Raw genomic sequence first — 26,957 nt, forward strand, 5'->3', positions numbered from 1 at the left:
AAACTCCTCAAAAAATTATTAATCGGCCCTGGCCAGTTTGCTCAGTGGTAGAGCATTGGCCTGGCATGTGGATGTCCCAGGTTTGATTCTGGGTCAGGGCACACAGGAGAAGTGACCACCTGCTTCTCCACCCCTCCCCCTCCCCTTTCCCTCTCTCTCTCCCTCTCTCTCCCCCTCTCTCCCTCTCTCTCCCCCTCTTTTTTCCCTCTCTTTCCCTCTCCCCCTCTCCCCGTCTCCCCTTCTCCCCATCTCCCCCCCCCCTCCCTTGCAGCCGTGGCTGTATTGGTTCAAGCACATTGCCCTGGGCACTGAGAATGGCTCCATGGAGCCTCCACCTCAGGTGCTAGAAATAGCTCAGTTGCAAGTATGGCCCCAGATGGGCAGAACATCGGCTCCAGACAGGGATGCTGGGTGGATTCTGGCTGAGGTGCCTGCAGGAGTCTGTATCTCCCTTCCTCTCATTTGGAAAAGAAAAAAGAATTAATCGTCTTTGTTTTCACTTTCTTAATGCATTCCAATGGAGCTTTTATCCCTAGCATTTCACTAAAAAGGCCAACCACCAGCCATATGTGGTTATTGAGCATTTGAAATGTGTCTAGTGTTACTAACTGAATTATTAATTTTATTGAATTTTAATTACGGTTAATAGCCTCATGTGGCTAGTGGCTACCATAGTAGATATTAGTGCATTTCTAAAGGATTCTAATTGCCTAATTCACAAATTTTATCATAGATATATGGTACATGTTCAAACACATGGAACAGTCATGAAATTCTCCCGGACCCCTGTGGCAGAGATTCTATATGGTTTGCCCCCCCCACCTCCTCTCTAGGGTCTTTCAGTCCACTGTCCCTATCCTTCAGTGGACTTAAGCCCACTGTCCTGCACAAACCTGGTATCAGCAAAATAAGGAGTGAAGGCATTCAGTGCTGAGGAAGCAAGGAATAGCAAGAAGCTCCATGTGGTTGCACATGAAGATTGATCCCTGTTGCCACCTGAGTTGCTAAGTCTTAATACCAAAGCCTTTCCTATATGCAGTTGGATTTGCCAAAGCAGGGTCCCCAACCAGCAGATTACGATGTGGTTGAAAGCTAGGATTCTTGCCCTGGCCGGTTGGCTCAGTGGTAGAGCGTCGGCCTGGCGTGCAGAAGTCCTGGGTTCGATTCCCGGCCAGGGCACACAGGAGAAGCGCCCATCTGCTTCTCCACCCCTCTCCCTCTCCTTCCTCTCTGTCTCTCTCTTCCCCTCCCGCAGCCGAGGCTCCATTGGAGCAAAGATGGCCCGGGCGCTGGGGATGGCTCCTTGGCCTCTGCCCCAGGCGCTAGAGTGGCTCTGGTGGCAACAGAGTGATGCCCCAGATGGGCAGAGCGTCGCCCCCTGGTGGGCGTGCTGGGTGGATCCCGGTCGGGCGCATGCGGAGTCTGTCTGACTGTCTCCCCGTTTCTAGCTTCAGAAAAATAAAAAAAGAAAAAGAAAAAGAAAGCTAGGATTCTTGAGCCCTGGTCTGGTAGATGCCCCGGCCGTTTTGCTCCATCCTACTCATCCCTCTGTGTATGTGAGATCCCTGCCAGAAAGGGCTGGAACCCCAGGGTCCCCAGCAGCACTGCCCGCCTCCCTGCTGCACTCAAGCCCTTTACAGTCAGCAGAGCTCACGTGCCCTGGCTGCTCTCCCGTTTGCCATAGCCATCTCAAGGCTCTCAGGAAGCAAAAAGTAACTCCTTGTGAAAGTTTAGTTCCCTGGTCTAAGACTTTGACATTCTGACTTCTCCAGGTTAAGTCCCCTTGAGCTAATGAGGAATTGGAATTAGGTACTGAAAAAAACCAGAGCATTAAACACAGTGCTTTAAGCCTGACCTGTGGTGGCACAGTGGATAGAGTGTTGACCTGGGATGCTCAGGTCCCAGGTTTGAAACCTCGAGGTTGCCAGCTTGAGCGTGGGCTCATCTGGCTTGAGTGCTGGCTCACCAGCTTGAACTCATGGTCGCGGGCTTGAGTGTGAGATCATCAACATAATCCCATGATTGCGATTTGAGCCCAAAGGTCATTGGCTTGAGTCCAAGGTCGCTGGCTTGAACAAGGGATCACTGGCTTGGCTGGAGCCTCCCGGTCAAGGCACTTAATGAGAAAGCAGTCAGTGAACAACTAAGGTGCTGCAACTATGAGTTGATGCTTCTCATCTCTCTCTCTTCCTGTCTCTCTCCCTCTCTCCCTCAACTTTGCAAAAAGAAAAAAGAAAAAGAAACAGTGGGGAGAAAGGTATTCCCTTCTCTGCTTACAAAGAAATGTCAACATTTGGTATTAGCATTTCTTTAAACCAGGGGTCCCCAAACTGCAGCCCCCTGAAGCCATTTATCTGGCCCCGCCGCACTTCCGGAAGGGGCACCTCTTTCATTGGTGGTCAGTGAGAGGAGCACATTGACCATCTCATTAGCCAAAAGCAGGCCCATAGTTCCTATTGAAATACTGGTCAGTTTGTTGATTTAAATTTACTTGTTCTTTATTTTAAATATTGTACTTGTTCCCATTTTGTTTTTTTACTTTAAGATATGTGCAGTGTGCATAGGGATTTGTTCATAGTTTTTTTTTTTATAGTCTGGCCCTCCAACGGTCTGAGGGACAGTGAACTGGCCCCCTGGGTAAAAAGTTTGGGGACCCCTGCTTTAAACCCTCTGTCGTACTTGCTAAACTTCCTTTATAGCCAAGACCAGCCTTGGCCCTTGCAGGCATTAGTGTCTAGTCATAATTTAATGACTTTGTCCTGTTAAGTTTTACAGCCACCTTCAAATTATAGCAAATCATACTGTATGTTTTTCATTTAGAGTAGTGATACAAAGTTTCTTTTATAAATATGTTTACATTTCAAAAGAGTCCATTTAAAGAAAAGTGTCACATAAGTAATAGTCCAGGTGATATCTGAATGTAGCAGAAATCACATTGCGATCCATGAATGTCCAGAGTCTGGGCAGTGCTGCCTTAGAAGCTGAGCTGCGAGAGTGACGGGGCCTCATGGTCCTGGGACTGACTGCGTCTTAAGCAAAACTGGCCCTTTCCTGCAACTGCCATCAAGTTCAGGTGCTTGTCTTTATCCCCCGCTTCTCATCCCAAAGGTTTGTTTACCAAGCAAAAGTTGGGGGTCGCTGGTTCCCAGCCGTCTGTGCGCACAGCAAGAAGCAAGGCAAGCAGGAGGCAGCGGACGCCGCTCTCCGCGTCCTGATTGGGGAGAACGAGAAGGCAGAGCGCATGGGTTTCACAGAGGTAACCCCAGTGACAGGGGCCAGTCTCAGAAGAACTATGCTCCTCCTCTCAAGGTCCCCAGAAGCACAGCCAAAGACAGTTAAGACGTCTACTTTTGTGCTATCTTTTTTGGGGGGGTCCAGCTTGCTCCTATCTAGTGGAGTTGGCTTTTAAGTTGCTATTCTGTGAATTATTCCTGGGCTTTAATATTAGCCTCATAGAACATGGAACTGGGACACTAGATGTGATAGGGGAAAAGACGGTTCACAGCCGAGTGAACGTGATCTCCCCACCTTCTCTGAGACGTAGTGTCCGCAGCCCTGGGTCTGTGGCCCTGACCCAGCCACCTGTCCCCACAGCTCCCTCTCACCGGCAGCACCTTCCACGACCAGATAGCCATGCTGAGCCACCGGTGCTTCAACGCCCTCACCAACAGTTTCCAGCCCTCATTGCTGGGCCGCAAGATCCTGGCTGCTATTATCATGAAGAAAGACTCTGAAGACCTGGGGGTCGTGGTCAGCTTGGGGACAGGTCAGTGAGACTGAAGCATGCTCCCCTCCACCCACCACAGTACCTGGAACCGTGTCCTTGTTTTTCTCTCCTGGAGTCTGATGGAGGCGAGTTTAAGGCAGGAAAAGAGACTTCTATTTCGGTTTAGCTACAGTTAAGTCAGAGTGAGGAGTGAATTCTCATTTCCTAGGGAAAAGAGTAGGGGAGTCAGGATCTGATCAATTGAGGCTGTTTCTGCTTTCAAGCTAAGAAGAGCCTCCACCCTCTTTATTTTCTTTTGGAAATTTTACATTTACTTTCGATGGCTTTCCAGGGAATCGCTGCGTGAAAGGAGACTCTCTGAGCCTGAAGGGAGAGACCGTCAACGACTGCCACGCAGAGATCATCTCCCGCAGAGGCTTCATCAGGTGAGCGCGGTCTGTGGGGCGACAGACACCTGCTGCCTGCCTGGCATGGCCGCTCTGACCCCCACCAGACAGGCAGGTCGCTGACCACAGCGTCTGCCATTGGGACCTGTGACCCAGGCTACACCTATTTCTCAGCCCGCTGTGAAGTGTCCTCCCTTTCTCTGCTAACTGCTTTGTGCCTTTTTCAAAAAGCGCAAAATGGCCTCTTGGTCCTCGGGGCTTCAGGGCTGAGGAAGCCTTCCATCTGCATTGGAGTCTTTGATAAACAGCCCCCCACCTGCCAGCTCCGTCCTCCACTTCACCTGCCCTTCGGGGAGAAGCCACAGCCTCCTTTAGTTCATGAAGCTGTTTGTTCTGCCCCAGAACCCTGTACCTGCCGGAGCTGGGGAATCCTGGCAGAAATGAAACTGGCCTAAAAGGCTAACTTGGCTGTAAGAAATTCGTAGGTCCTCAGGGAGTTTCCTACCACCTCTTTCAACCTGAGAAACTGTGAAAAGTCTACAATATAAAGGCTTTTCCTTTTTTGAGGTTTTCGTTATTTGGGAAGCAACTGCTTTTCCCAGAATCAAACTTTTTTTTTTTTCATTGAATCTATTAGGGTCACACTATTTAATATAATTATACATGTTTCGGGTGCTCAATTCTACAACACATTTCTGTATGGCGTATTGTGTGTTCACCCACAAATCAAGTCTTCATCCCTCACCATTTAAACCCTGTACCCTTCTCTACCTCCCCCCCCCCCCCAGTCACCACACTGCTGTCCTTGTCCATGAAGGGGTGCTTTTGTCCTTTTTCACTCTACCCCTCCACCTTCTTGCCCAGCCCCCTACGTGCCCCCTCCCATAGCTGTCAGCCGCTCTCTGTGTATGAATCTGTCTCGTTTTGCTTATTAGTTCATTTTGTTCATTACATTCCGTATATGAGTGAAATCACATGGTCCTTGTCTTTCTCTGACTGGCTTATTTCACTAGCATAATGTTCTCCAAGTCCATTCATGCTGTTATAAGAGGTAAAATTCCTTCTTTTTTTTTATGGCCACATAGAATCAAACTGTCTTCTTAACCAGACTTTGTTCTTGTAGGTTTCTCTACAGCGAGTTAATGAAGTACAACCCCCATACTGCAAAGGATAGTATATTTGAGCTTGCTAGGGGAGGAGAAAAACTCCAAATAAAGAAGACAGTGTCATTCCATCTCTATATCAGGTCTGTACTGTCTTTGTCACTGCCTGAGCTGGCCCTGCCAAGCTTCCAGGGTTGGGTGTCTGAATGCTCTCCTAGTTCATAAACCAGAGCCTGTTTGATGGGTCCCACTCAACTCCGCACGTACCTAGTATGGAATGACTCCCCCGTATACTTCTGCCCACCCCAGTCCCCTATGGCAGGCTTCAGAATAAGTCCCTTGCTTCCACCACATGGGACGGTTCTTGAGCCCAGGGAATGGAAGAGAAGCATCTGCATGTGCAGGTTTTAACAGATGCCCCTGTTCTGTAGCACGGCCCCGTGTGGGGATGGTGCCCTCTTTGACAAGTCCTGCAGCGACCGTGCAGTGGAGAGCACAGACTCCCGCCACTACCCTGTCTTTGAGAACCCCAAGCAAGGCAAGCTCCGCACCAAGGTAGAGAATGGTGAGTTACATGGCCTCCCTCCCCTGCTCAGGGCTCTGCAAAGCCCAGGCCCCCGCAGGGACAAGGGCACAGCTGCTGGGGTTTTGCCATCAGTTACTGGGGAATAAGGGTTTTGTTTACAGGGAGAGGGAAGGTCTGGGTGGGGGAAATGTCTTTGGGAAGATCAAGATCCAATAAGAGACAGGGATAATCCTAGAACTCAGAGGAGAGAGCCTAGCTGGAAATAGCAATATGAGAGTCATCCTCCTGTCGTCCATCTTGACAGCCATGGGAACGGGCACGTTGGGGAGGGTGCAGAAACTGAAAAGTGCTGCAGAACCAGGCCCTGCAGAGGTGACAACGACGCCACGTGCCTGGTTCCCCTTAGCTGGCTGCTGGTTCTACACCTCGTCTGCCAGCTCCTTCTCCACTGGCCTCTGATGTCTCTCACTGTCTCCTCACCACCTGTTCCCTTCAGGCCATTTCCAGTTATCAGAGTGACCCACAAACAAAAATCAGATTATGTCAGGTCCCTGCTCAAAACCCTAAAGTACGAACACAAAGCGTCTCTTAGGTCTTTCTCTCCAAGAGAAATGAAAAACTAGGTCCACACTGAAAAACTGGTACACAAAAGTTCTTAACAGCATTATTTATAATAACCAAAAGTGGAAACAACCCATATGTCCATCAACTGATAAATGGATAAACAAAATGAGACATAGCCATACAACAAAATTTTATTTAACCATGAAAAGGAACGGAGTACTGATACATGCTACAACATGGGTGAACCTTGGAAACATAAGTGAAAGAAACCAGACACAAAAGATCACATATGATACGATTCCACTTACATGAAAGTTACAGAACAGGTAAATCCATAGAAACAGAAAGTAAATTAGTGGTCGCCAAGGGCTGGGAGGGCTTAGGGGAAATGGGTGTGACTGCAATGGTAGGAGGTTTCTTTTGGGGGTGATGGAATGCTTTAAAATTGATTGGGGTGATAGTTTTACAACTCTGTGAATAGACAAAAAATGATTGAATTGTATGCTTTAAATGAGTGAATTCTCTCAGTAAAGCTGTTATTTAGAAGCAAGCTAACCAGCTCCCTAGAATGGTTTCCCACCACATGTCACATAAAAACCCTCACGGGTTCAGTCAGCACTCTGAACAGCTGCACGCCGCGCTGCCTCGGGCCTCTGCTCTCACTGCTCTGTGTGTCTGAAACGCTCTTCCTCTGCTGTTCCTTCTCCTTCATGTCTCCGCTCCCCTGGCAGTTCTAACCCAGAGGTTCCCCTCTGTCCTTCAAAGCCTTCAGAACACCATTACCACTTGAACCCTTGCATATGTGTCGGTTGGTTTGGTGTCTGTCCTGTTCCCTTTCTGTCCTTGCACCTCCATAAACATTCTAGGAGGATAAGGATCTTATTTGATTTTGCTTACGGTGATTTCCCAGCACCAAGCATAGTGCCCTGCACATAGTAGGGGCTGTGAAACATGAAGAACAAAGGAGTGCGTAGCCAGTGGCCCCAGTGTAAGGCATAAACACCGTGCCAGGGAGCGATGTGGCCCGGGGCCCCTGTGGTTCTGACCCAAGTCTCTCTCCCAGGGGAAGGCACAATCCCAGTGGAGTCCAGTGACATTGTGCCTACGTGGGACGGCATTCGGCTTGGGGAGAGACTCCGTACCATGTCCTGTAGTGACAAAATCCTACGCTGGAATGTGCTCGGCCTGCAAGGGGCACTGCTGACCCACTTCCTGCAGCCCGTGTATCTCAAATCTGTCACACTGGGTAAGGGATCTGGCTCGGAAGCCAGAACCAGTCTATCATTCTAGCCAAAGCTCAGCAAACTGCATCATTCATTACCAGGTGTTAGCATGTCTCCCCTTTTCTGATTGTGGTTGATTCAGTGGTCAGGAATTGATTCTCAGTGTCCAGTCTGTCATAATGGAAAGATGAGTTTAGGCAGCAAGCCCAAGAAAGGACATGCCAGGCAGGTTTCTTCAAGTTAAAGAAACACAGGAACTTAAATCTGCAGGGTCTTCGTTTCCTTGATCTCCACAGCCCTTAGCCTTACCAGGAATCACATACATTCTGCTTTGATGATCCCGTGTAGACCCTAGGTAGCAACAATCAGAAGTGCTTCCTAACAAGGGAGTTGTTTCTCTGTCTTGCCCACTCTGTTTGTATCCTCGGACATTCTCTCCCCGCATGCCTCTGCCTCTTAGCAGTATTTGGTGCAAACACAGGTGTGTACATTTCTTTTTCATACCCAGGTTACCTTTTCAGCCAAGGGCATCTGACTCGTGCCATTTGCTGTCGTGTGACAAGAGATGGGAGGGCATTTGAGGATGGACTGCGACATCCCTTTATTGTCAACCACCCCAAGGTGCTATAACCCCATCCATTTTCCCCTGACACTTTTCTCCTTTTCAAGCATTCTGTTTCTCGGAGCAAAAACGTACAGCATGAGCAAGGGGAGCCTTAGTTGGTACCCCAAGAACTTACCCTTTCCTCCTTTTGAATGCCAGCGGCTTTCCTCTGTTTAGTCTGGAATTAATCTGACTCGAGGTGGGGTTCGCATGCCTAGAGTCTTAGTCAAATACAATCCTGCTTAAGGGAGAAAGGTCATAAGCCCTCACTCCCTTTTCCCTATGAGTTTTGAATTCCTTCTTCACAACCTTTTTCCTGAGAGGTTTCCATCTTTCTCCTGGTGCTCCTGGGACCCCTAGGTTGGCCGAGTCAGCGTATATGATTCCAAAAGACAGTCCGGGAAGACCAAAGAGACAAGCGTCAACTGGTGTTTGGCTGACGGCTATGATCTGGAGATCCTGGATGGGACCAGGGGCACTGTGGATGGGTAAGGAGCAGGGGAGCCCAGTAATGACTCACAGGGACATGTTTGCCAACCTCCAGAGCTTAAGAACTACCCACCCCGCCATGGTGTCTCCATGTGGGCTTCCCAACTTTTCTGGTCCCAGGTGAGTAATGAGTGTTTTGTTTTGTTTTTTCTCCAGGCCACGGAATGAACTGTCCCGGGTCTCCAAAAAGAACATTTTTCTTCTATTTAAGAAGCTTTGCTCCTTCAGGTGCCGCAGGGATCTACTTAAACTCTCCTATGGTGAGGCCAAGAAAGCTGCCCGTGACTACGAGATAGCCAAGAACTACTTCAAAAAAAGCCTGAAGGACATGGGCTATGGGAACTGGATAAGCAAACCCCAGGAGGAAAAGAATTTTTACCTCTGCCCAGTATAGTGTGATCAGTGACTGATAAGTTGAGGCTGTTTCACACTGGGTTGAGAGAGAGGTAGATCCTAGCATCCCTCATCACATTGGTCAAGGGGTCTTTTTTTGTTTTCTTTTCCCTTCTTTTTAATGGAACCACAAGTGGTGATACTGAGACCTTGGGGTTCTTGTTTATCTTGCTTTCTTTGGGAATACCAGGCCAGGTCTCACCAGGCCCCCTTCTCTTTTCCCAAGCAAAGAGGTAGAGGCCCAAGGGGAGAGAAAAGGGGTTCTTTCTGCTCTCCACCCAGCACATAAGCAGTCACTGAGCACCTGCAGCCCATTTCCTCTCCACTTGTTTGGTTTTTTCTATTTCCTTTCCCTCTGTTTGCTACCCTGACCTCTTGTGGTCTTGATTAGGTTCCAGTCAACTCTGTGAATCATGTCAGGGACTGATGATTTCATTTGTGGATTCTGCAAGCTCCCCTCTGCCCCTTCTAAGATTCCTTCCTTGTGATCAAGTTTCTTATTTTTCCCCAAGAGGGTAAAGAGGTGAACTTAAAGAATTTGGTGAAACATTTTTAAGGGCAGGAGTTTCAAACTGCAGTCAGTTAATTGCTGGTGCCAAGTGTGATTGCAGTCTGCAGGTAATCCTCAGCAATCTTCAGATCGTTCACATCAGCCAGCTCAGGAGGGGACCAAAGTCAGGGAGAGCTGCCACTCCAAAGTGCATCCCTTCCCCAGGCGGCAGGGAAGGCCAGGACCAGCCAGACTGGCCGGGGGAATTGCCCAAGCAGTAGCTGAGGCACCGCCCTGCAGGGGTGACACATCCGGGGGAACACAGACATACTTTGGAATGTTGCCAAGCTCCTGGCTGCCCCTCCTAAAGCATTCCTAGGAATCTGTCCTACCAGTGTGTGTGGGGGAGGGGGGGTGATTAGGGCCTAGAGGGCAAATCACCTCTGCATAAACAGGATTTGCAAGAATGAGGCAAAAAATGATGTTGGGTCAGATCACTGTTCCACCTGGCATATTTCTCATGACTGTGACAACAAGGGAACTTGATTAAGTCATGGGTAAATTAGAAGTATTCAAAAGAATACCATAAATATTCTTAACTGCTACAGATAACCTGTAATTGCACAGATTTGTATTCAGACATACTTGTCCATTTATTCAGTGCTTTAGTTTTACCAGATAGTTTCAGAAGGTTATTCATGGGCAGGTCACACACCTAAGGTCTCCCTCCTGTTAGAGACTCTTTATAGGGTTGACATATGACAGCGGTTATAGGTGAAAAGGCAGTTGTCCTCAAATTCTGTGAGCTGGAACCCTTGGTCTACACCTCACGCTAACAATGCTGTGGTCAGAGCCGTCAGCCTCTGTGGAGTCTGGTTCTGGACCAAAGTCGGGCACACATGCTCCAGAGAAGCACAGAGGCCCTGCCATCTCAAGACCCGAGCGCATCTTTTTCCTCTGGAGGATTCCTCTATCTGTGAACATGCTGAGCCTAGTTCCCTCACATGATTTACATCTCTCCCCCCTTCCCGCGCTCCTCTAACAAGTTAACTTCCACTTGTCCCACCTTTTCAACAGTAGATACATCCACATGCACACCTTTCTTCTTGTGGCTATTATTCCCCCAAATTGACCAAGTAAGAAAACCCAAGTTTTATTAATACATGAAGGGTGTCTTTGCAGAACATCAACGTGTCACGTGGAGCTGGTGGGGGAAACGGTGCGGTGTTCTGGGGAGAGGGGGCCTGCCTGCCCCCCGTCCTGTGATTCAGTCCTGCTTTGGAAGTAGCTCATCTTCCTTGTTCTTCAGGCTGGAGGGTGTCACCCAGTGGTCCCTCAGAATGTCGGCCCTTTTGGTCCGTCTGGGGCACTAGAACCTCCTGCAGAGCTCTTTAAAGACTTAGCTCTTTAACCAGAGGCATGAGGCTCTCAAAAGGCCAGAGCCCTGCTCACCTGAAGGTCTTGCCTAGCAACCTTGCAGGGTTCGGTTTCTGCTGTAGGAAGAGAGCCAGGCCCCCAGAACCCCGTGTCTGCTGAAAACGAGCCTGGACGTGGGCTCGCCGCTCCCGCCGTGCCCCCCAGAGTCACACAGGAGACAGCCCTGCCTAGAGTATTCTCTTCCCTTTCTTGTCCAACCTTTGTTTTAATCAGCAGGTCCCCCTTCTCCCTGCCTTCCCCCCCCCCTTTTTAAATGATATTCGTAGTTGATTTGTCTGAACTGTGGCTATTGTGCATTCTTTGAATAATCACTTGTAAAAACTGTCACTGCTTGAAGCTATTTCCTTTACTCCGAAGGGACTGCTGGTTTGGGGTCTCAGCAGTGGCTCCCAGAGCGAGTGGGGAAGAGCCCAGGCATGGACTGGGGTGCCGTGATGGCTGCAGTCAGTGTTTGTTTTTGCTTTTTTGTGTCTCTTGATAACAATTACTAACAATATACATTCCTCCTAAATAAATTAAAAGAAGAAAAGATTCTGGATTGGTAGAAAGCTTCAAGTCTTGGTTTCTTGGGGGAGGTGAAAGTGGGGGCAGAGGGATTTCTGGCAACAGCACCAGCTGCATCTGGCACTGAGGGCAAGGGCCATGCCCGCCCCGGGGAGCACCCCGCTTCAGCGGGCCTGCCCGGGCCGTGTCTGCCCGGGCCATGTCTGCCTGGCCCTGCACTGGGTCCGGGTGGGGTGAGGTACGCTAGTACCATACCCCCGACTCAGCCCGTTCCCGTTAGAGCTCACCCTTCAATGTCTTGTTCTCAGAGACTTGATAAGCAAGATTTCAAGGCCCAGGGTAGGAAACTATCTCTTCAGACAATATTACAAATTACACACACAATTCCACTTTTTCCTGAGGGTTGTTTTTCTACAGCCCTCATATTTGAACTAAAGTTGTAGTCTGGACCTGGACCAGTCTTAGGAGACAGGCCATTTGCTTTTTTACTTCATAGATGGCATCCAGAGTATTTTTTTCATCTTGAATTTCAAGGAGAATGTGCCACTTTTCACATTGTAATTTAGTCCAAAATTTCTACAAGACAGCCTTGACATTTGAAAAACAATGTACCAGAGGCCACGGAGAGGGTAAGTCACAACAAAGCCTCCTTCCTCACCCATTATACAGATGTAACAGCTGAGCCAGAGGGGACCAAAGTCGGGCAGACATGCTCCAGAGAAGCACAGAGGCCCTGCCATCTCAAGACCTGAGCGCATCTTTGGGGAGACATTAATAAGGACAAAAGACCTCTAGGTGTTCAGTCTGTTGAAATGGTGCTGGGTGAGCCAGATAGGTTTTAAAGCCGTGAGGCTGATGTGTTTGCCTGTCGTGATGTGCCGGGAGCCTTGAGCACCTTTGTCCTGTTCTCAGGCAGCTCCTAGTGCCATCGGGAGGGAAGTGTATCCAGATTTTTTTAGAAAGTAGACCGTTTTCTTCATACCTAAGGTGAGTGCCAGACACGTCGGCAGAGGGAACGGGGCTGCCTTCTCCACTGCCCACCTCTGCTTGGGCAGGAAAGGAGACTGCCCTGCAGGACCATAGGGTTTTCTTCAGTTGCCGTTCACCCTGCACTTAATTTAGGAGGCCCACAATTTAATACCATTTCCAGGATGTGGGCCCAGATCAAACCAGTGTTCTGGGAGCAGGTCTGGCCTCCACACAAACTAGATAGAGCCTTGACTCCCCAGAGCACAAGGGCTACGAGGACTCCCCGGCCATCCCTGCCTCCAGGAGACCGGTCCTTGCCTCTGCCCTGTCCTCCGTGGTCCTCCCAGGATTGATTTATGGGCTCTACTACAGGCCCAGCCATTTGGTCATTTCATTTCCATCTGATGAATGGACTTGTATGGCAACAAGTCACAATAATAGAAGTTGCCACTGACTAGGTTCTTATAATGCCTTCAACCTAATGAGTGTAGTTTTCCCCATATTTGCCAACCCAGGCCTATGAGGGTCCTTTCTGCCCCCTAATATAACAGATGTACATCTTTGGAAGCAACTTTACAAGAATCTTGAGTTCCTAATGAGTCTGCCTGGAGTGGCTAGACCAATGTAAATATTCCAAGAACACAGACAAGGAAGGCCAAACAAGGCCATTGTGTGTGAGATGGGGATACCGAGAGCAGATGAGTGAGATGTCCTAAAGATTCCTAGACCTACAGTTCCTTAGAAACCGTGTGACTCACCACTTGGGCCTCTTGGGATGAACATTAAAAGATGGCTGCTGGCCCTGGCCGGTTGGCTCAGCGGTAGAACGTCGGCCTGGCGTGCGGGGGACCCGGATTCGATTCCCGGCCAGGGCACATAGAAGCGCCCATTTGCTTCTCCACCCCCCCCCTTCCTCTCTGTCTCTCTCTTCCCCTCCCGCAGCCAAGGCTCCATTGGAGCAAAGATGGCCCAGGCACTGGGGATGGCTCCTTGACCTCTGCCCCAGGCGCTAGAGTGGCTCTGGTCGCGGCAGAGCGACGCCCCGGAGGGGCAGAGCGTCGCCCGTGGTGGGCGTGCCGGGTGGATGCCGGTCGGGCGCATGTGGGAGTCTGTCTGACTGTCTCTCCCCGTTTCCAGCTTCAGAAAAAATACAAAAAAAAAAAAAAAAAGATGGCTGCTTATCCTCTGTCTAGTCTGGGTGGGTGAGTGGGAGACTGGCTGACACCAGTGGGCTGTGAGGGATGCTGTGACCCCAGCTCGACTGCCCAGATGCTGAGGGTAACAACTGGATCTATCCTGGGTTTGGGAATGAATTCAGGAAAGATCCCGAATGCCCCTCATGTTCTTCCTACTTGTCTCAAAGGCCACAGCGACAACATGGACTCTGAGCTCATGAGGCTTAGGTTTCAGGCCCAGCATTGCTCATCAGCTGTCACTTGGTCTCAGAGCCTGATTTTCTTCTCTGTCCACAGGGCCCCTTTCCTGCAGGGTTGTTAGGAATAAAGACTGCGTCTGAAGCATGTGGCACAGAGCTGGCCCTTGGTAAACAGTAGCTCCTACTGGAACTGGGGGGAGACAGCAGGACTCAAGGCTCCCAAAATCTCTACAGAGCATTCCACATGTCCTTAGAGGGAAATGGCTGCCCTTCTGCAGAACATGCCAGCTGGGGGCTGCCTGTATCTTGTTTGCTATTAAATTTTCAATAACTTGGTGCCAGCTGTTCCAGTATTAGCTCCTTTGCTGCCAGGAAACTGCCTTACTGCTGCTGCTATGCCAACTGTCAGAAGCAGAGCCTGTGCAGGCCCTCTTTTCAGAAGGAAACAGCTCTGAGATTGCCTGTGGTCCTGCCACCTCTGACGGAGACCACGGAGCTCGTTCCTCACCACCCCCCTCGCTCAGGCTGCAATCAAGCGTCTCTACCTCCCTTTTCAGACAGGGCCTCCGGGCCTTGCGCAGTACTGAGCTGGGTGCCTGACTCTCTCCGGAAACAGCCCCACCTTGAAAGGGGCAAGGTGCTGCCCAGACAGCACCAAGGGAAGAGGTCAGAGGACCCACGAATGGAAGAGACTGATTCTCCAAAGCCTCCCAGTGCCTAGGAGGGAGGGTTCAAATCCTGGGATGGTCCCCAAAGGGCTGAAGCTGGAGAGGGAGGGAATGGGACTGCCTGGGGGCCCTGCCCAGCTAACCCACCATGTACATCAATCCCTCTCTTCCTTGCTGCAACCCTCAGCTACTCTGTCCCCCATTTTACAGATGAGGACGAGCAAGTTCACAGTTAAGTGCTTGTACAAGGTCAGGCAGCAATCTCCAGGCCTCCTGAGTTGGATAGGTCGTGGAGAGGATTTGGAGAAGCTGCTCTCGAGTCCCTCCAGCGCCATCTCCTGGCTTACTGGGCAGCAGCCAGTGTGGGAAGTACTAAAAGCAAGTACAGCTGCCAGCAGAGTGGGCCCCAAGCCAGCAGCCTACCCTTCAGAGGGACACGAACCCTTCAGAGGGGTTTCCTTCCAGTTGCTGTTTCAAGTTCTGGGGTATTTACTCAGGGCTAGGAGTTTGAGGTAGGTCCAGGCATAATACTGGCAACTCTCAATTTGCTGTCTAGAAGGGAATGTCCATGGAGCCAAGATACTACCCCCTCAGGAGGGATGTCCGGAAGCCTGTTCTGGCAGGTGGGTGAAAAGCACTGGAGACACTCACTCAACAGCAGTACAGAACAGGTTGGCTTGGGGGCCCTGAGCACACACCTGAAGCAGGAGGACCTGCCCCTGAAGGGAGGTCAGGGACAGGCCAGAGCTCACCCAGGTATGGGATGAAACTGCTGACGGTGTTCCAGAGAGAGACCCACCCACTAGACTCGCCAAGCATTCCCTCCAGCTCTTGGTTCCCCCACATCTGGGCCCTGTTCTGGGGGATTGGTTTGTTCAAGGAAGAGATAGGATAAGCTAGGGCCTGGAGGGAGGCTGACATGACAGATGACCCCCTTCCCACCGGTTCTGCCTCTCAGACTCCACATTCATAGAGTATATACTCTGTGTCAGAGAGTACTGGGCTTTTCCACAATCATCATTCCCTCCTCACAGCAACCCCATAAGGAGGGGCATCACTGTCCTTTTTAATAGATGAAGCTGCGATGTAATTAGGCAGAGACTTGCTCCAGATGGTTGAGTAAGTGGCAGAGCTGCGACCAGGATGCAGATGTGAACCCTGTCCAGTGCTCTGCACATGCTCCGTGTCTCCTCTCACCCGTCAGCACGCTGCCCCCCAACCTGCGCTGGGCCAGGAGAGGCAGGGCTCTGGCTGCACTCAGGAACAGTGGTCTATGTGGGACAGGCCCCTCAGTGCACTTGACAGACTGACCCCTCTCTGACTGGCCACCTGCTGGCCCAGCACTGAGCACAGGCTGGGACCATAAATCAGAGCCAGTCATGTGGCAGGGATAGGGGCAAATGATCCCATCAGAGGTCTGTTTTCCTGTGCTAACAGGCCAGGTGACCTCCAGCTGTCCCCTGGGGGCAGTGTCAGATTCCAGCCTCCAGGGACTCACAGGATGGGATGCTCTCAGGGAGCTACTCACGGCAGCAGCCCAGGCTCACGGCAACCTTGCTCAGGTGTGGGTGTGAGGGGAAGAAGCCAGGCCAGTGGGAAGAGCAGAGCCCTGCAGAGAAGGACAGAGCAGGAGCAGCGCTGACGTGCCTGTGCTCCCTGGGCGGGCCTCCACTGCCAGCTCCCTCCCGGCGGTCAGCTCTGCTGCGGGCATGCTGGGTCTGCTTACAGCTAACATCCTGCATTGACTTCAAGCAACCAGTCAGTTCAACTGGGGGTAAAAAACAGCCTGTGAACTTGTCATTCTCACAAAGTTTGAGTACTCAGACTCCAGGCTCCAAGCAGGTCATGCAAAGACTCAAAACTCAGAGGCTCCCCAATACCCAGCCTTGCCTACCACACCCTGGCCAAGCAAGAGGAAGGAAAGTCCAGGGGGTGTGGGGAATTCTTCACCAGGAGAAGGAGCTGGGCCAAGACTCTCAGCCCCTTAGGCGCAAGGGGCTGTGGGAAGGGGCTGGAGGCTTCCCCCAGGAATCTGACTACAGCACCAAGCTAACCCTCTGGGCAGGAACCTCTGGGCCCACCCAGTCCAGCTGCTGTCCACTGGAGAAGGGGCAGGCGTCAGGTCACACCCAGGCCACTCCTCTTGCTCCCCCTTCTGAGCTGCCATTGTGTCTGGCCAGCCCAGCACAGAGTCAAAGCCCCTGTCCCACCTCCCTCCTCCCCCACACCCCTTCCCCTGAGTTGGAGGCAGGGGATGATTCTGTCCCCTTCTCCTTCACACTTTCCTCAGGCTGGAAGTCTCTGACATCTCTGTCCTCCCATTCTCAGCCTTCATCCTGGACCACAAACACCGTTGCCTGGGTTGGTGCAAAAGGAGAGAAGCAGCTTGCAGCTTGCCCAGCCTACAGGTGGAACTGGCTGTGCGTGGGTCGAGGTATGGGGGGAGGGGCTCCGGGTGATGTGAAAAGATGGATCCTGGTGGCAGCGCCCCTCTTCTTGGTAGCTCATCTTCCTCCACCCAAAACTACTGTACAACAGAGGGCAAAGGGGTGAAGGAGCATGGAGCTCGGGGGGGCCTCACTTGGAGCTGGGAGCTGAGTGGTCTGCATGGAGGAAGGTGGCGGTGGTGTAGTTCTGGAAGAGAGGCTGTAGGAACATCCCAATGGTGCCAAAGACGCAGACGAAGACAAAGATCCAAAGGAACAGGCGGTCAATCACCATGGCAACATACTTCCAGTCCTCACTCACCTGGACAGAAGAGACAAACGATTCCCAGATATATCAGTCACATGATGCAGGATAGGAGTGGAATAGGTATAAGCAGGTCCCACCACACACACACACACACACACACACACACACACACACACACACACACACACACCACTGCTCTCCCTTCATGGTCCTAGAATGATATTTCCAAAGCATGGTTTCAATTCTACCTACTTAAAAGCCTCTAGTGGCTGCACTGCCTTCAGGACCTATCCAAACTCCCAAATCTTGACTCAAGACCCACCCATGACAATAGGAGCCTACCCCCATCCTCCTCCATGCTATAATTCAGATTTACCAGACCCCACATGTGCTCTCAGGTTTCTGTGCCTTTGGGTTCCCTTTCTGTCTAGAATTCTGGTCCTCTCTTTCTATACCTGGTGAACTCCTATACACCCTTCAAAACCCAAACCAAATGTCACCTCTTCAATGAGGCTTTCCTGATCCCCCTGATCAGAATGAACCATTGTCCCTTCCGGGTTCCTTCAGCACTGTGTACCCATTTCTATCACAGTATTTTTACTGCACTCTGTCATCACTTCAGTTTGCATGTCTGCCCACCCCCCTTCCCCAGCTCCTAAACTACAGAGACTCGTCAAATTAATCTTTGTAATTCCAGCACCTGGAACATAGAGTGCCAGTAAATGGGTGTTGAATTAGTGAATGAATGGCTTCCTCTGCTCCTTATATGGCTGCATGGGAAGCCCCATCCAACGGCACCATCTTGAGTATGCAGGCTCCAATGAGTGAGGACCGGGTCTGAGATGTGAACAATTCAGTCAAGAAGACAGTGGCCTCTGTGGGTCAGGGGAAGCACTGGCCTCTCCTCGGGGCTTCTCCACTCCAGCTTGAGTCTGGGCCTCGATGCACATGTTCATTGGCAGCCCAGCTGGCTGGGAGGAGGGGAAGGAGGCAACTGTGTGCCTTCATTTAGTCAGCAGCGAAACAATGACTTTTTGGTGCCACCCGTGCCTACTATGTACCTGGCACCATGCTGGCACGGGATATAATGAAAGCAAGACAAACACACCCTTTGGTTTATAGTCTACTGAGGGAGATAGACCCAAAATAAGTAAAAAATAAAAGAATTACATACTGGTTGGGTGCTTATAAGGAAACCAAGAACTGAGATAGAGAAATTGAGGGGGCAGTATAATTTAGGGTATGGTCTGGGAAGGCCTCTCTGAGGAGATGACATTTATGGTAAGAGCTGATAAACACAAAGGAACTATCTGTGGCAGGAATCAACTGAAAGAAGAAACAATCAGGCAAAGTCAAACTGAGGGAACTTCAACGATCCTGCACCCTCCAGAAATGTTTACACCATGAAAGACAAAGCTGAGGCGCTGTTTCCGACAGAGAGGAACCAAAGAGGCAGGACCAGTCCATTCAGCTTGAGGTCAATGGATTGGGGTGGGGATGATGCTACAGAGGGCAGCACTGAAAAAATTGGAAAAAATTTAATATGAACTTTAGATATTGTATCGATGCTAAATTTTCTGAATTTGATCATTGAACCTGGATAATGCAAGGAAGGCAATGTCCCTGTTGTTAGGAGACACACTGAAGTATTTGGGATAAAAGAACACAATGTCTACAACGTACTCTCAAACAGTACATCAAAACTTAATAACATTTTAAATTATTTTTTTATTTTAGCCTAGCCTGTGGTGGCGCAGTGGATAAAGCATCAACCTGGAATGCTGAGGTCTCAGGTTTAAAACCCCAGGCTTGCCCAGTCAACGCACATACGACAACCAATCAATGAACAACTAAAATGAAGCAACTATGAGTTGATACTTCTTGCTCCACCCCCCACTCTCTCTCCTCTCTCTGTAAAATCAGTAAGTAAAATCTTTTTTTAAAAAAAAATTATCTTTTAGGCCCTGGTCGGTTAGCTCAGTTGGTTAAGAACATCGTCCCGAAACAACAAGGTTGCTGGTTCAATCCCCAGTCAGGGCACACACAGAAAGCAGCCAATGAGTGCACAACTGAGTGGAAGAACAAATGAACGTTCTCCTTCCCTCTCCCCTCTCTCTCCCTTCCTCACTGTCTCTCTGAAAATAAAAAGGAAACTAAGCCCTAGCTGGATAGCTTGGTCAGTTGGAGTGTTGTCCCGGAGTGTGGAGGTTGCTGGTTCGATTTCCTGGTCAGGACACATGCAGGAGCAGCTCCGTGTTCCTGTCTCTCTCTCCCTACCTCTCTCAAAAAGATTTTTTATTTTAAATCATTTTTAAAAGGAAAAAAAGGGCATTCTAGGCAAAGAGACCAATATGTGCAAAAGTCCTGAGGCAGGAAAGAGCTTAGCTTGCTTAAAACAATCAGAGCCCTGGCCGGTTGGCTCAGCAGTAGAGTGTCGGCCTGGCGTGCGGGGGACCCGGGTTCGATTCCCGACCAGGGCACATAGGAGAAGCGCCCATTTGCTTCTCCACCCCCCCCCTCCTTCCTCTCTGTCTCTCTCTTCCCTCCCGTAGCCAAGGCTCCATTGGAGCAAAGATGGCCCAGGTGCTGGGGATGGCTCCTTGGCCTCTGCCCCAGGCGCTAGAGTGGCTCTGGTCGCGGCAGAGCATTGCCCCCTGGTGGGCAGAGCATCGCCCCTGGTGGGCGTGCCGGGTGGATCCCGGTCGGGCGCATGCGGGAGTCTGACTGTCTCTCCCCGTTTCCAGCTTCAGAAAAATACAAAAAAAAAAACAACAAAAAACAATCAAGCAGATAAGCCAGTGAGCTGAGCAAAGGGGAGAAGCCACAAGGTGAGGGAGACACTGTTTGTTTGGATGGAGCAGCACAGAAGGTGAATCAAGACCATTACAAGTCTCTTCCCTGGTTCAGGCAAGAATTGATGGAAGCCTACAGCCAGGGGATAGTGTGGAAATGGTGAAGAGAGGGCAAAGCCAAGGATTATATTGGAGATTGTGCTCACAGGTCAGGATTCTGATGATTTGCACAGTGGGGAGATAAGAAAGAAAGTGAGAAGTCAAGAATCATTCCAGGATTTTAGTCTGAACCATCAGAGAAAGTGATGCCATTTACTAAAAGATAGATCAGAAGAGGAGTGGGTGGGAATGTAGATCCAGCGCTCAGTTTGGGACACGTTAAGTTTGAGATGCCTGTGAAGCATCCAAGTAGGTCACTGCATTCTCATTAGCCAGCTCAGTAAGAGCACATGACATGAGTGGACTGCAGCAGGGGAGGCAGAGGCTGTGAGGAAGCTGGCCGAGCCCTGTGCCTCCACCCCACCCATGCACCTCCCTCTTAGCCTCTGCTGTCTCTGAGGCTTCCACCCCAGCTCCTCCAGCCTTGGCAACCCTCTTCCTCCATCAGGACCTGCTCAAATGCCAGGTTGTGAAGTCCCCCTCTCCCTCCCCCCAACCAGTAGTGCAAGAGCTTCCCCTTCCTCACGCCCACATCAGAATGGCAGCGACTGAGCAGAAACCTCGCCAGCCATCACAGCAACAGGTGAGCAGCAGCCTGGAACCAGCCAGGTACCCAAAGACTGAACACAGGTTATGGCCAGCCATAGCCCAAACTGGGGCAAGTCAACTCCTCATACTTGGTTCCCAGATGCAGAAACACGGGAGTCCCCTTTTGGGGAGCTGTGGTAGAAAAAGCCAGCTGTGCAGAAAGCTGGAGGGGGCAGGTCTCAGAGGCCCTAGCTTCTACCTACTCCACCTCCAAAATATTTCCTAAGGCCATCCCCGGCCCCAGAAAAGTAGAAACAGTATATTGATTTGGGACTGTCCTCTCCTCCACCAGCAGGCCTTGGAACCTCTTAACTGGCCCCCAATACACACACACTCCTTCCACTGCCTTCAATTTTGCCCTCTGTGGGGCATACAAAGAATTCAGTCTCAGTTTGTGCTAAGAACTGAAGATTAACAAGTTGGACTTGGCCCTGGTTGGTTGGTCGAGTAGATAGAGCATTGGCCCAGTATATGGAAATCCGGGGTTTGATTCCCATCAGGGCACACAAAAGAAGCGACTGTCTACTTCTCTCCCTCACCCTCTTCCCCTTCTCTCCTTCCCTTCCCACAGCCAGTAGCTCGATTGGATCTGCCAAGGCACTGAGGATAGCTGGTCCAAGCCCTCAGCCTCAGGCACTAAAAATAGCTGGTTGATTTGCGCATCAACACAAGATGGGGGTTGCCAGGTGGATCCCTGTCAGGACCCACGTGGGAGTCTGTCCCACTCTCTCCCCTCCTCTCCAAAGGAACAAACAAACAAGTTGGTCTTGGTAATGCAAGCGGCCATAGGTCAACTGCGAACCCAGAAGGGCCTCTTCCATTCCCTGACCACCTTCCTGACACTAATGATGCCCAAGGTCATCCTGTACGGACTCCAACTTAGTGCCTCCTCCCAAAAACCAACTGAGAGCCCTGGCCAGCGCCCAGGCCCACACCCCCAAGCAGACTCACATTTCCCGCATCCAGCCCTATTAGCTTTGCGCATCTATACCACGCAGCTGTTTTCCAGATACTGCAGCCCCTCATCTCAAGCCCGGAGTCCCCGCGCTGTACTCACGCTTTGGTCGTCGTCCTCGCTGCGCATGTGGTCCGCGATGAAACGCACCCCGTCTACCGCCTCCCGGAGGCCACAGTCACAGGGCGCCCCCAAGCGCCCCTGGCCGGCTGCCGACGCAGGCTCCGCCCCGAAGGCCCCAGCCAATCTCTGGACTGACGCGCGGTTGACAAAGCACGTGCAGGAGTCAGCCCCCTGGCCTTCGCGGAAAAAGAGGGATCCGGTTCCCTCGCGCTCGCGCTGGCGCCGCCGCTGGCGCAGGCGTTGGCGGGCGCAGTGGTGGCGCGGCTGCTGCATGAAGAGTAGTGTGGGCAGCTTCTCCAGGAAGATAACTTTGACCCAGGGCGCCATGGTGTGCGTGGTGGGCGAGCGGTGGTGCACGTTGAGCACACACACACTGGTGACAATGGAGAAAGTGACAAGCACCATGGTGAACATGAGGTACTTGCCAACTAGCGGCACGTCGAGGGACGTGGGCGGCACGATCTTGGAGATAAGCAGCAGGAAGACTGTGAGCGCCAGCAGCACAGAGATGCACAACGTCATCTTCTCACCGCAGTCCGATGGCAGGTAGAAGACAAGAATAGCTAGTGAGGTGATAAGCACACAGGGGATGATGAGATTGATTGTGTAGAAGAGTGGTTTTCGGCGAATGATGAAGTCATAGGTGATGTCCACGTAAGTGGAGTCATCGGGGTTCTCGTTGCGCCGGCCTGGCAGCGCCACGATGTCCCACTCGCCACTGGGTGTGAAGTCGTCCAGGCTAGCCACGTCACTCTTGAGCACCAGGTCGATCTCCGTGCGGTCGTAGGTCCATGAGCGGAACTTCATGGTACAGTTCTGTTGGTCAAATGGGAAGTGCTTAACTTCGATCTTGCAGGCGCTCTTGTAGATAGCAGGTGGCAGCCAGAAGATGCTGCCATCATAGGAGACCACAGCGTTGGAATAGAAGGACACCTCATACATGCCGTCAGCACTGCCAAGGGATGAGCATAGTCAGCCCTGGCATCAGCGTTCTCTGGCCCCACCCACCAACCCAGCCCTGGGCGGGAGGAGAGGAAAGCCAAAGGGAGATACGGGAGGGGAAAGCCAAGACTGAAGGTAACCATCCAGAGTACAGGGAGGTGGAGCAGAAATTGAGCAAGAACAGTATCTGGGTGGATTTATTGGGAGAAGAGGTGTTCTGTTCAGACCTGTGAAACCCCTTGGAGATGAAGAAGTGGATGAAGAGGGTGAGTGACACATCTTCTACTTGACATGCATTGTGTAAACTGTTTGCTTCATATGAGGGTGGAGAAGTTAGGGGAGCCAGGGAGGCCAGAATGAGGCACCCCAAGCAATGGAGGGGGACAAAAACAGGTGGGAGCGGAAGATGATCCTACTTGTGGTTTTTGGATCTTGGAGATAAGAGGGATTATTTCAAGAGAGGGGATGGAAATGGAAGAGAAGCTGAGACCTCCAGGTTCTCTGCTCCTGCTCAAGCCTCCAGAAAAGCCTATTTTTGAATCAGTTTAAGCTCTGGGGGCTGTCAATTTTTGTTTGTATCCCACTGCAGCTCCAAACACTGGGATTCCTAATTGACTGTCCATGAGCCAATCACCTTGGCTGTCCATATTATACCTCACTGGTCTGGGTCTTTCTAGCTGGATAGTGACTGCATCTATGCCAAAGAGAAATCTCTTCTTTGTACCCAGCATGAACTGATTTCCTTAACCCAAGACCTCTTTCTTCCATGAGCACTCCCATGGTCTCTCCCAGGCTTCCCATTGCTCCAAGGTTACCTACTTGTTGTATAGGACCACATCTGGGAGCCAGATGTGTTTGGAAGGGAGTCGAACTTTCTTCATGTTGTCAAACTCCTCAGGCTTCCAAGTGAGGCGATAATCCTCCCACTCCTGAGAAAGTGAGAGAAGGAGGTAACACCTTCTGCCTTGGGAGGGGCTCAAGGTCAACAATAGGGACAAGAGGGGTCCAGACCCATCTGGCTTGAAGAAGCTTCTCAAGCCATCACCTCACAGTGACTTCTCTGCCCAGCAAATATGTTTCATAAAATACATTCTCATTTAATTTGCACAGGTAAGTTAAGACATTAGATTCTACATTTTACACATGAGAAAATGAATCTTATAGAGTTGAACACATTCACATTACAGAGCTGGTGAGTGGGAAAACCATGATTCAAATCCAGTTATTTAGGATTCCAAAGTCTATACCTTTCTGCCTCTCTTCAGGAGATTAAAAGAGAGAGAGAAAAGAAGACATACACACAAAGGAAGGAAAAAAGGAAGGAAGGAAAGAAGGGAGGGAGGAAGGAAAAAAGAAAAAAGAGGAAAGAGAAGACCAAGGGTGTGGGCAGGAAGAGCACTAACCTGGGTCAGCCAGACATTGGTGGTCATGATCTGCTCCCGCTCATGCTACAGGAAAGAAAAGAAGCTGCTGAGAAGCCCCCCCCACACACACACACACATATCCTGCAGCCTATAGTCCCACCACAACCTCCCATGTCCCTCCCATACCTCTCAAGCCTTGGGAACTCTAGAGGAGTAAGCACAAACATGAACCCATTCTGGCTGTGTTGACTTCAATAGCTGGGCAGAGAGTTTGAGAACCCCACTCACCACACTGATAAGCTGGGCAAGTGATACCATGAGCTGTACTGTCACCAGGTCAGAGCCATTGGTGGCTGGGCGGATAAGCTTGTTGTAGCGGGAAGGATCCAAAAGATGTTCCACCAGCCGTTCTTCTGTGTCCGTACCCCAGACCCCTGGGCAAGGGGGTAAGAGGCAGGAGATAAGTAAGTAAGCAAGAAAGATCCACCTAGGATTCCATTCTCCCTAAGCAAGTAGGGCAATCAAGGCCCAAACAGGAGACTGAAGCTCCCCAATGCTCCATCCCTAAGAATACATCAAAATGCTTAAGATAGAGAAACCCCTTCCCGAGATCACTGACCAAGTTACCCAGACAGCCCCACACAGACACCTCCAGACTAAGACCATTCTGCAAGGATTAATGGAGATCTGCTTTTCCTGCAAGTACTCAGAGGGTGGTTTCAAGAGAAATCCATATTTCTATGCTCCTAGAAGATACCTACAATTCAGAGACAGCTTTGGAAGGTGGTCAAGGGGAAATTTATTCATGTCTCACCATACACCCTCTCACCTCAGTCAGTGCTCATCTATTTGTGCAACTCATATTATGTGCTTCCACATGTAATTGTAGCTGAGACCCCATCCCCACCTTCAAAGGCACTGGGTTGGAGAAGAGTTGGACTAAGTTGTGGATCAGGGCATATATTTAGTCCCAAATTCCACATATACAAAAGCCCGCACCCCACAAGATGACATGCAGGTGTGGAAGTTTCGTTAGGTTATATATTCCCTTTGCACCTGCCCTTCGCATACTCTGTCTCCTGTAGCTCTGCACAAACACACCAACCCCTCAGAGAGCTCCTCCCAGTCTGGCAGATTTATTCCCTTCCAAGCCTCTTATTCCACCCTACGAGATAGTTGAAAAGTCACTTTTCTCTCCATTCTGCCTTGCCCTTGTGAAGTGACCAGAACCGGGAGCCCAATGTGGTGGACATGAAATGATGGAGAGCCAAGCGAGGGTGCTGAATCAGGTCGAATTCTTGATATAATGTTTCACAGAAAGTCAAATGATATCTCAGCCCCAGCGACTGCCCTCCTGCCACCTAGAATGCCTGGCGAGATTCCTTCCCTTCTTCCTTTGTGCGCCCACACCCTCCCCACCACCACAGCCCAGGTTTCTATCTCTTCCTTGCATCACTTTCTCCTTAGGGTATGTCCTCCTCCTAGTTCAGTCCCCCACGGGCTCCCTGCAGGCCGGAAGATCTCTCCCCTAACCCCCAACAGATTCCCCCACCTCTAGGAATCCCTTCCTCCTACCTTTGAGCCTGACCGGGATGAGACAGAGCGGGGCGACCTGTCATTACCTGAGTACAGCCGGAGGAGGCCGAAGCCGAGGAGCAGCGCCATGGGGCAGGAGCATTGGGCCATGCTGCGGGCATAGCTCGCCGCCTCACCTAGACCGGCAGGACCGCGCTGCGGGCGGGGGTGCTATCCGTGGTGCTGAACCCGCGCCCGGCGGGGAGCTGGGCCCAGGTGCCCGCGGCCTTCGTGGGAGCTCTCAGGGGTGGGCTGCGAGAAGGAACCAGTTTCTCGTTCATCCCAGTCTGAGCCGCGGAGGCTGTTCCGGCAGCTCTTACCGGGAACACAATTGGGACCGTGAGGGGGAGGAGTCTCCGCCCCGGAGACGGAAGCGCCGGATCCCAGGAAAAAAGGGGTCTCGGGGAGGGATAGTCTCTTACTGGTCCCGCTTAGTTAGGGTGTGTGTGAAGCGAGAGAAGGGCGACTCATCAGACGGTGGAGGAGTTCTGAAGCTCTGAAGTCGGGGCAGGACCTGGAGGTTGTTTGAGAAGGGGGTGGGAGAAACTGAGTCAGAAAATAGGTCAAGGCCGTCTTCGTACAGAGGAGGGAGGGCCAGAGAGAGAAGTCGGGAGGAGGTTCTGGGGTCCTCCTTTTTTTCTCTTCCCAAACTGAAATGATCCTGCCTCCCGGGAGAACTGAGGATGCGGCAGAGGAAATGCCCTTAGGTAAAGAGACAAGGGGCTGTGGTTTGCTATTTTAAGAAAACAAACAGTTTTGGAGTCTGGAAACAGGATCTCCTTAGCTACTGTTTCATTCTTTACTTCCCTCCATAAATTTCCTTAAAAGGCCAAGCTCTGTCCTCCCCCAAGTAGTCTAAGGTGAGCACTTATGGATATGGCCTGAAAAGAAGGTAACTCAAAAGTCTTGAAGAGTGGAAGGATAAGTGTCTCTTATCAATTAGCCTTTCTCACCCCCATTTCCTTCCACTCCAGTCTTTGGCTTCTGTGTGGCAAAGCTGATCAGAAGACTATTTCACAGAGGCCAGCCCAAGAATGAAGCTAACACAAAGGATAGCAAAGATGAGACAGAGAGTAGTGTCAAAATTCAATGACATCTTTGATCTTGAAAGCCCTAGACTTTTAGCTTCTGAACCAATAAAGGCTTCCGTTTATTCTTGGGTAGATTTTTGTCACTTTCAATCAAAAGATTCCTGACTTAAGCAGCCTTATCATACATCAAGGTTCTGTCTTATTCCATCCCTGCCTACTTCTTCAACCTCATCTGGCCCACTACCCCCAGCTCCACACTTCAAATACTGGCAATGT

The 26,957-nt window shown here is 50.8% G+C and overlaps 2 protein-coding genes across 9 annotated transcripts in view; one reads left to right on the forward strand and one right to left on the reverse strand.

Annotated features, from left to right (window-relative positions):
• Nucleotides 1-12,520, forward strand: part of ADAR (adenosine deaminase RNA specific) — a 54,099-nt gene extending 41,579 nt beyond the window's left edge. For 6 of the 8 annotated variants that reach the window (XM_066362366.1, XM_066362365.1, XM_066362359.1 and 3 more), the window contains 9 exons: nt 3,109-3,334; nt 3,595-3,766; nt 4,059-4,152; nt 5,237-5,359; nt 5,648-5,781; nt 7,370-7,552; nt 8,038-8,150; nt 8,494-8,621; nt 8,779-12,520. In XM_066362366.1, the coding sequence (XP_066218463.1) occupies nt 3,109-3,334; nt 3,595-3,766; nt 4,059-4,152; nt 5,237-5,359; nt 5,648-5,781; nt 7,370-7,552; nt 8,038-8,150; nt 8,494-8,621; nt 8,779-9,016 (1,411 nt within the window). In that variant the 3' untranslated portion in view covers nt 9,017-12,520. The remainder of the gene's footprint in view (nt 1-3,108; nt 3,335-3,594; nt 3,767-4,058; nt 4,153-5,236; nt 5,360-5,647; nt 5,782-7,369; nt 7,553-8,037; nt 8,151-8,493; nt 8,622-8,778) is intronic. The other 2 variants (XM_066362363.1, XM_066362362.1) reach the window with 1 other exon arrangement.
• Nucleotides 12,521-13,534: 1,014 nt separating this feature from the next.
• CHRNB2 (cholinergic receptor nicotinic beta 2 subunit) lies at nt 13,535-26,150 on the reverse strand. The gene is made up of 6 exons (XM_066362367.1): nt 25,698-26,150; nt 24,364-24,509; nt 24,115-24,159; nt 23,531-23,640; nt 21,749-22,721; nt 13,535-17,206 (listed from the first exon to the last, which is right to left on the reverse strand). The coding sequence occupies exons 1-6, from the start codon at nt 25,759-25,761 to the stop codon at nt 17,036-17,038; spliced, it is 1,509 nt and encodes a 502-aa protein (XP_066218464.1). The 5' UTR covers nt 25,762-26,150; the 3' UTR covers nt 13,535-17,035.
• Between the last annotated feature and the right edge of the window lie 807 nt (nt 26,151-26,957).

This window comes from Saccopteryx leptura, chromosome 2 (genome assembly GCF_036850995.1).
Source record: "Saccopteryx leptura isolate mSacLep1 chromosome 2, mSacLep1_pri_phased_curated, whole genome shotgun sequence".
Taxonomy (NCBI): domain Eukaryota; kingdom Metazoa; phylum Chordata; class Mammalia; order Chiroptera; family Emballonuridae; genus Saccopteryx; species Saccopteryx leptura.

Bases quoted from the DNA above. Each gene is read 5' to 3' on its own strand.
- CHRNB2 (XM_066362367.1), bottom strand. From the start codon at position 25,761: ATGGCCCAATGCTCCTGCCCCATGGCGCTGCTCCTCGGCTTCGGCCTC. The intron at 23,641-24,114 runs GTTAGTGCTCTT...TCACTTTCTCAG, and splicing joins CCAATGTCTGGCTGACCCAG to GAGTGGGAGGATTATCGCCT. The intron at 17,207-21,748 runs GTGAGTACAGCG...TCTTCTGTCCAG, and splicing joins GCGAGGACGACGACCAAAGC to GTGAGTGAGGACTGGAAGTA.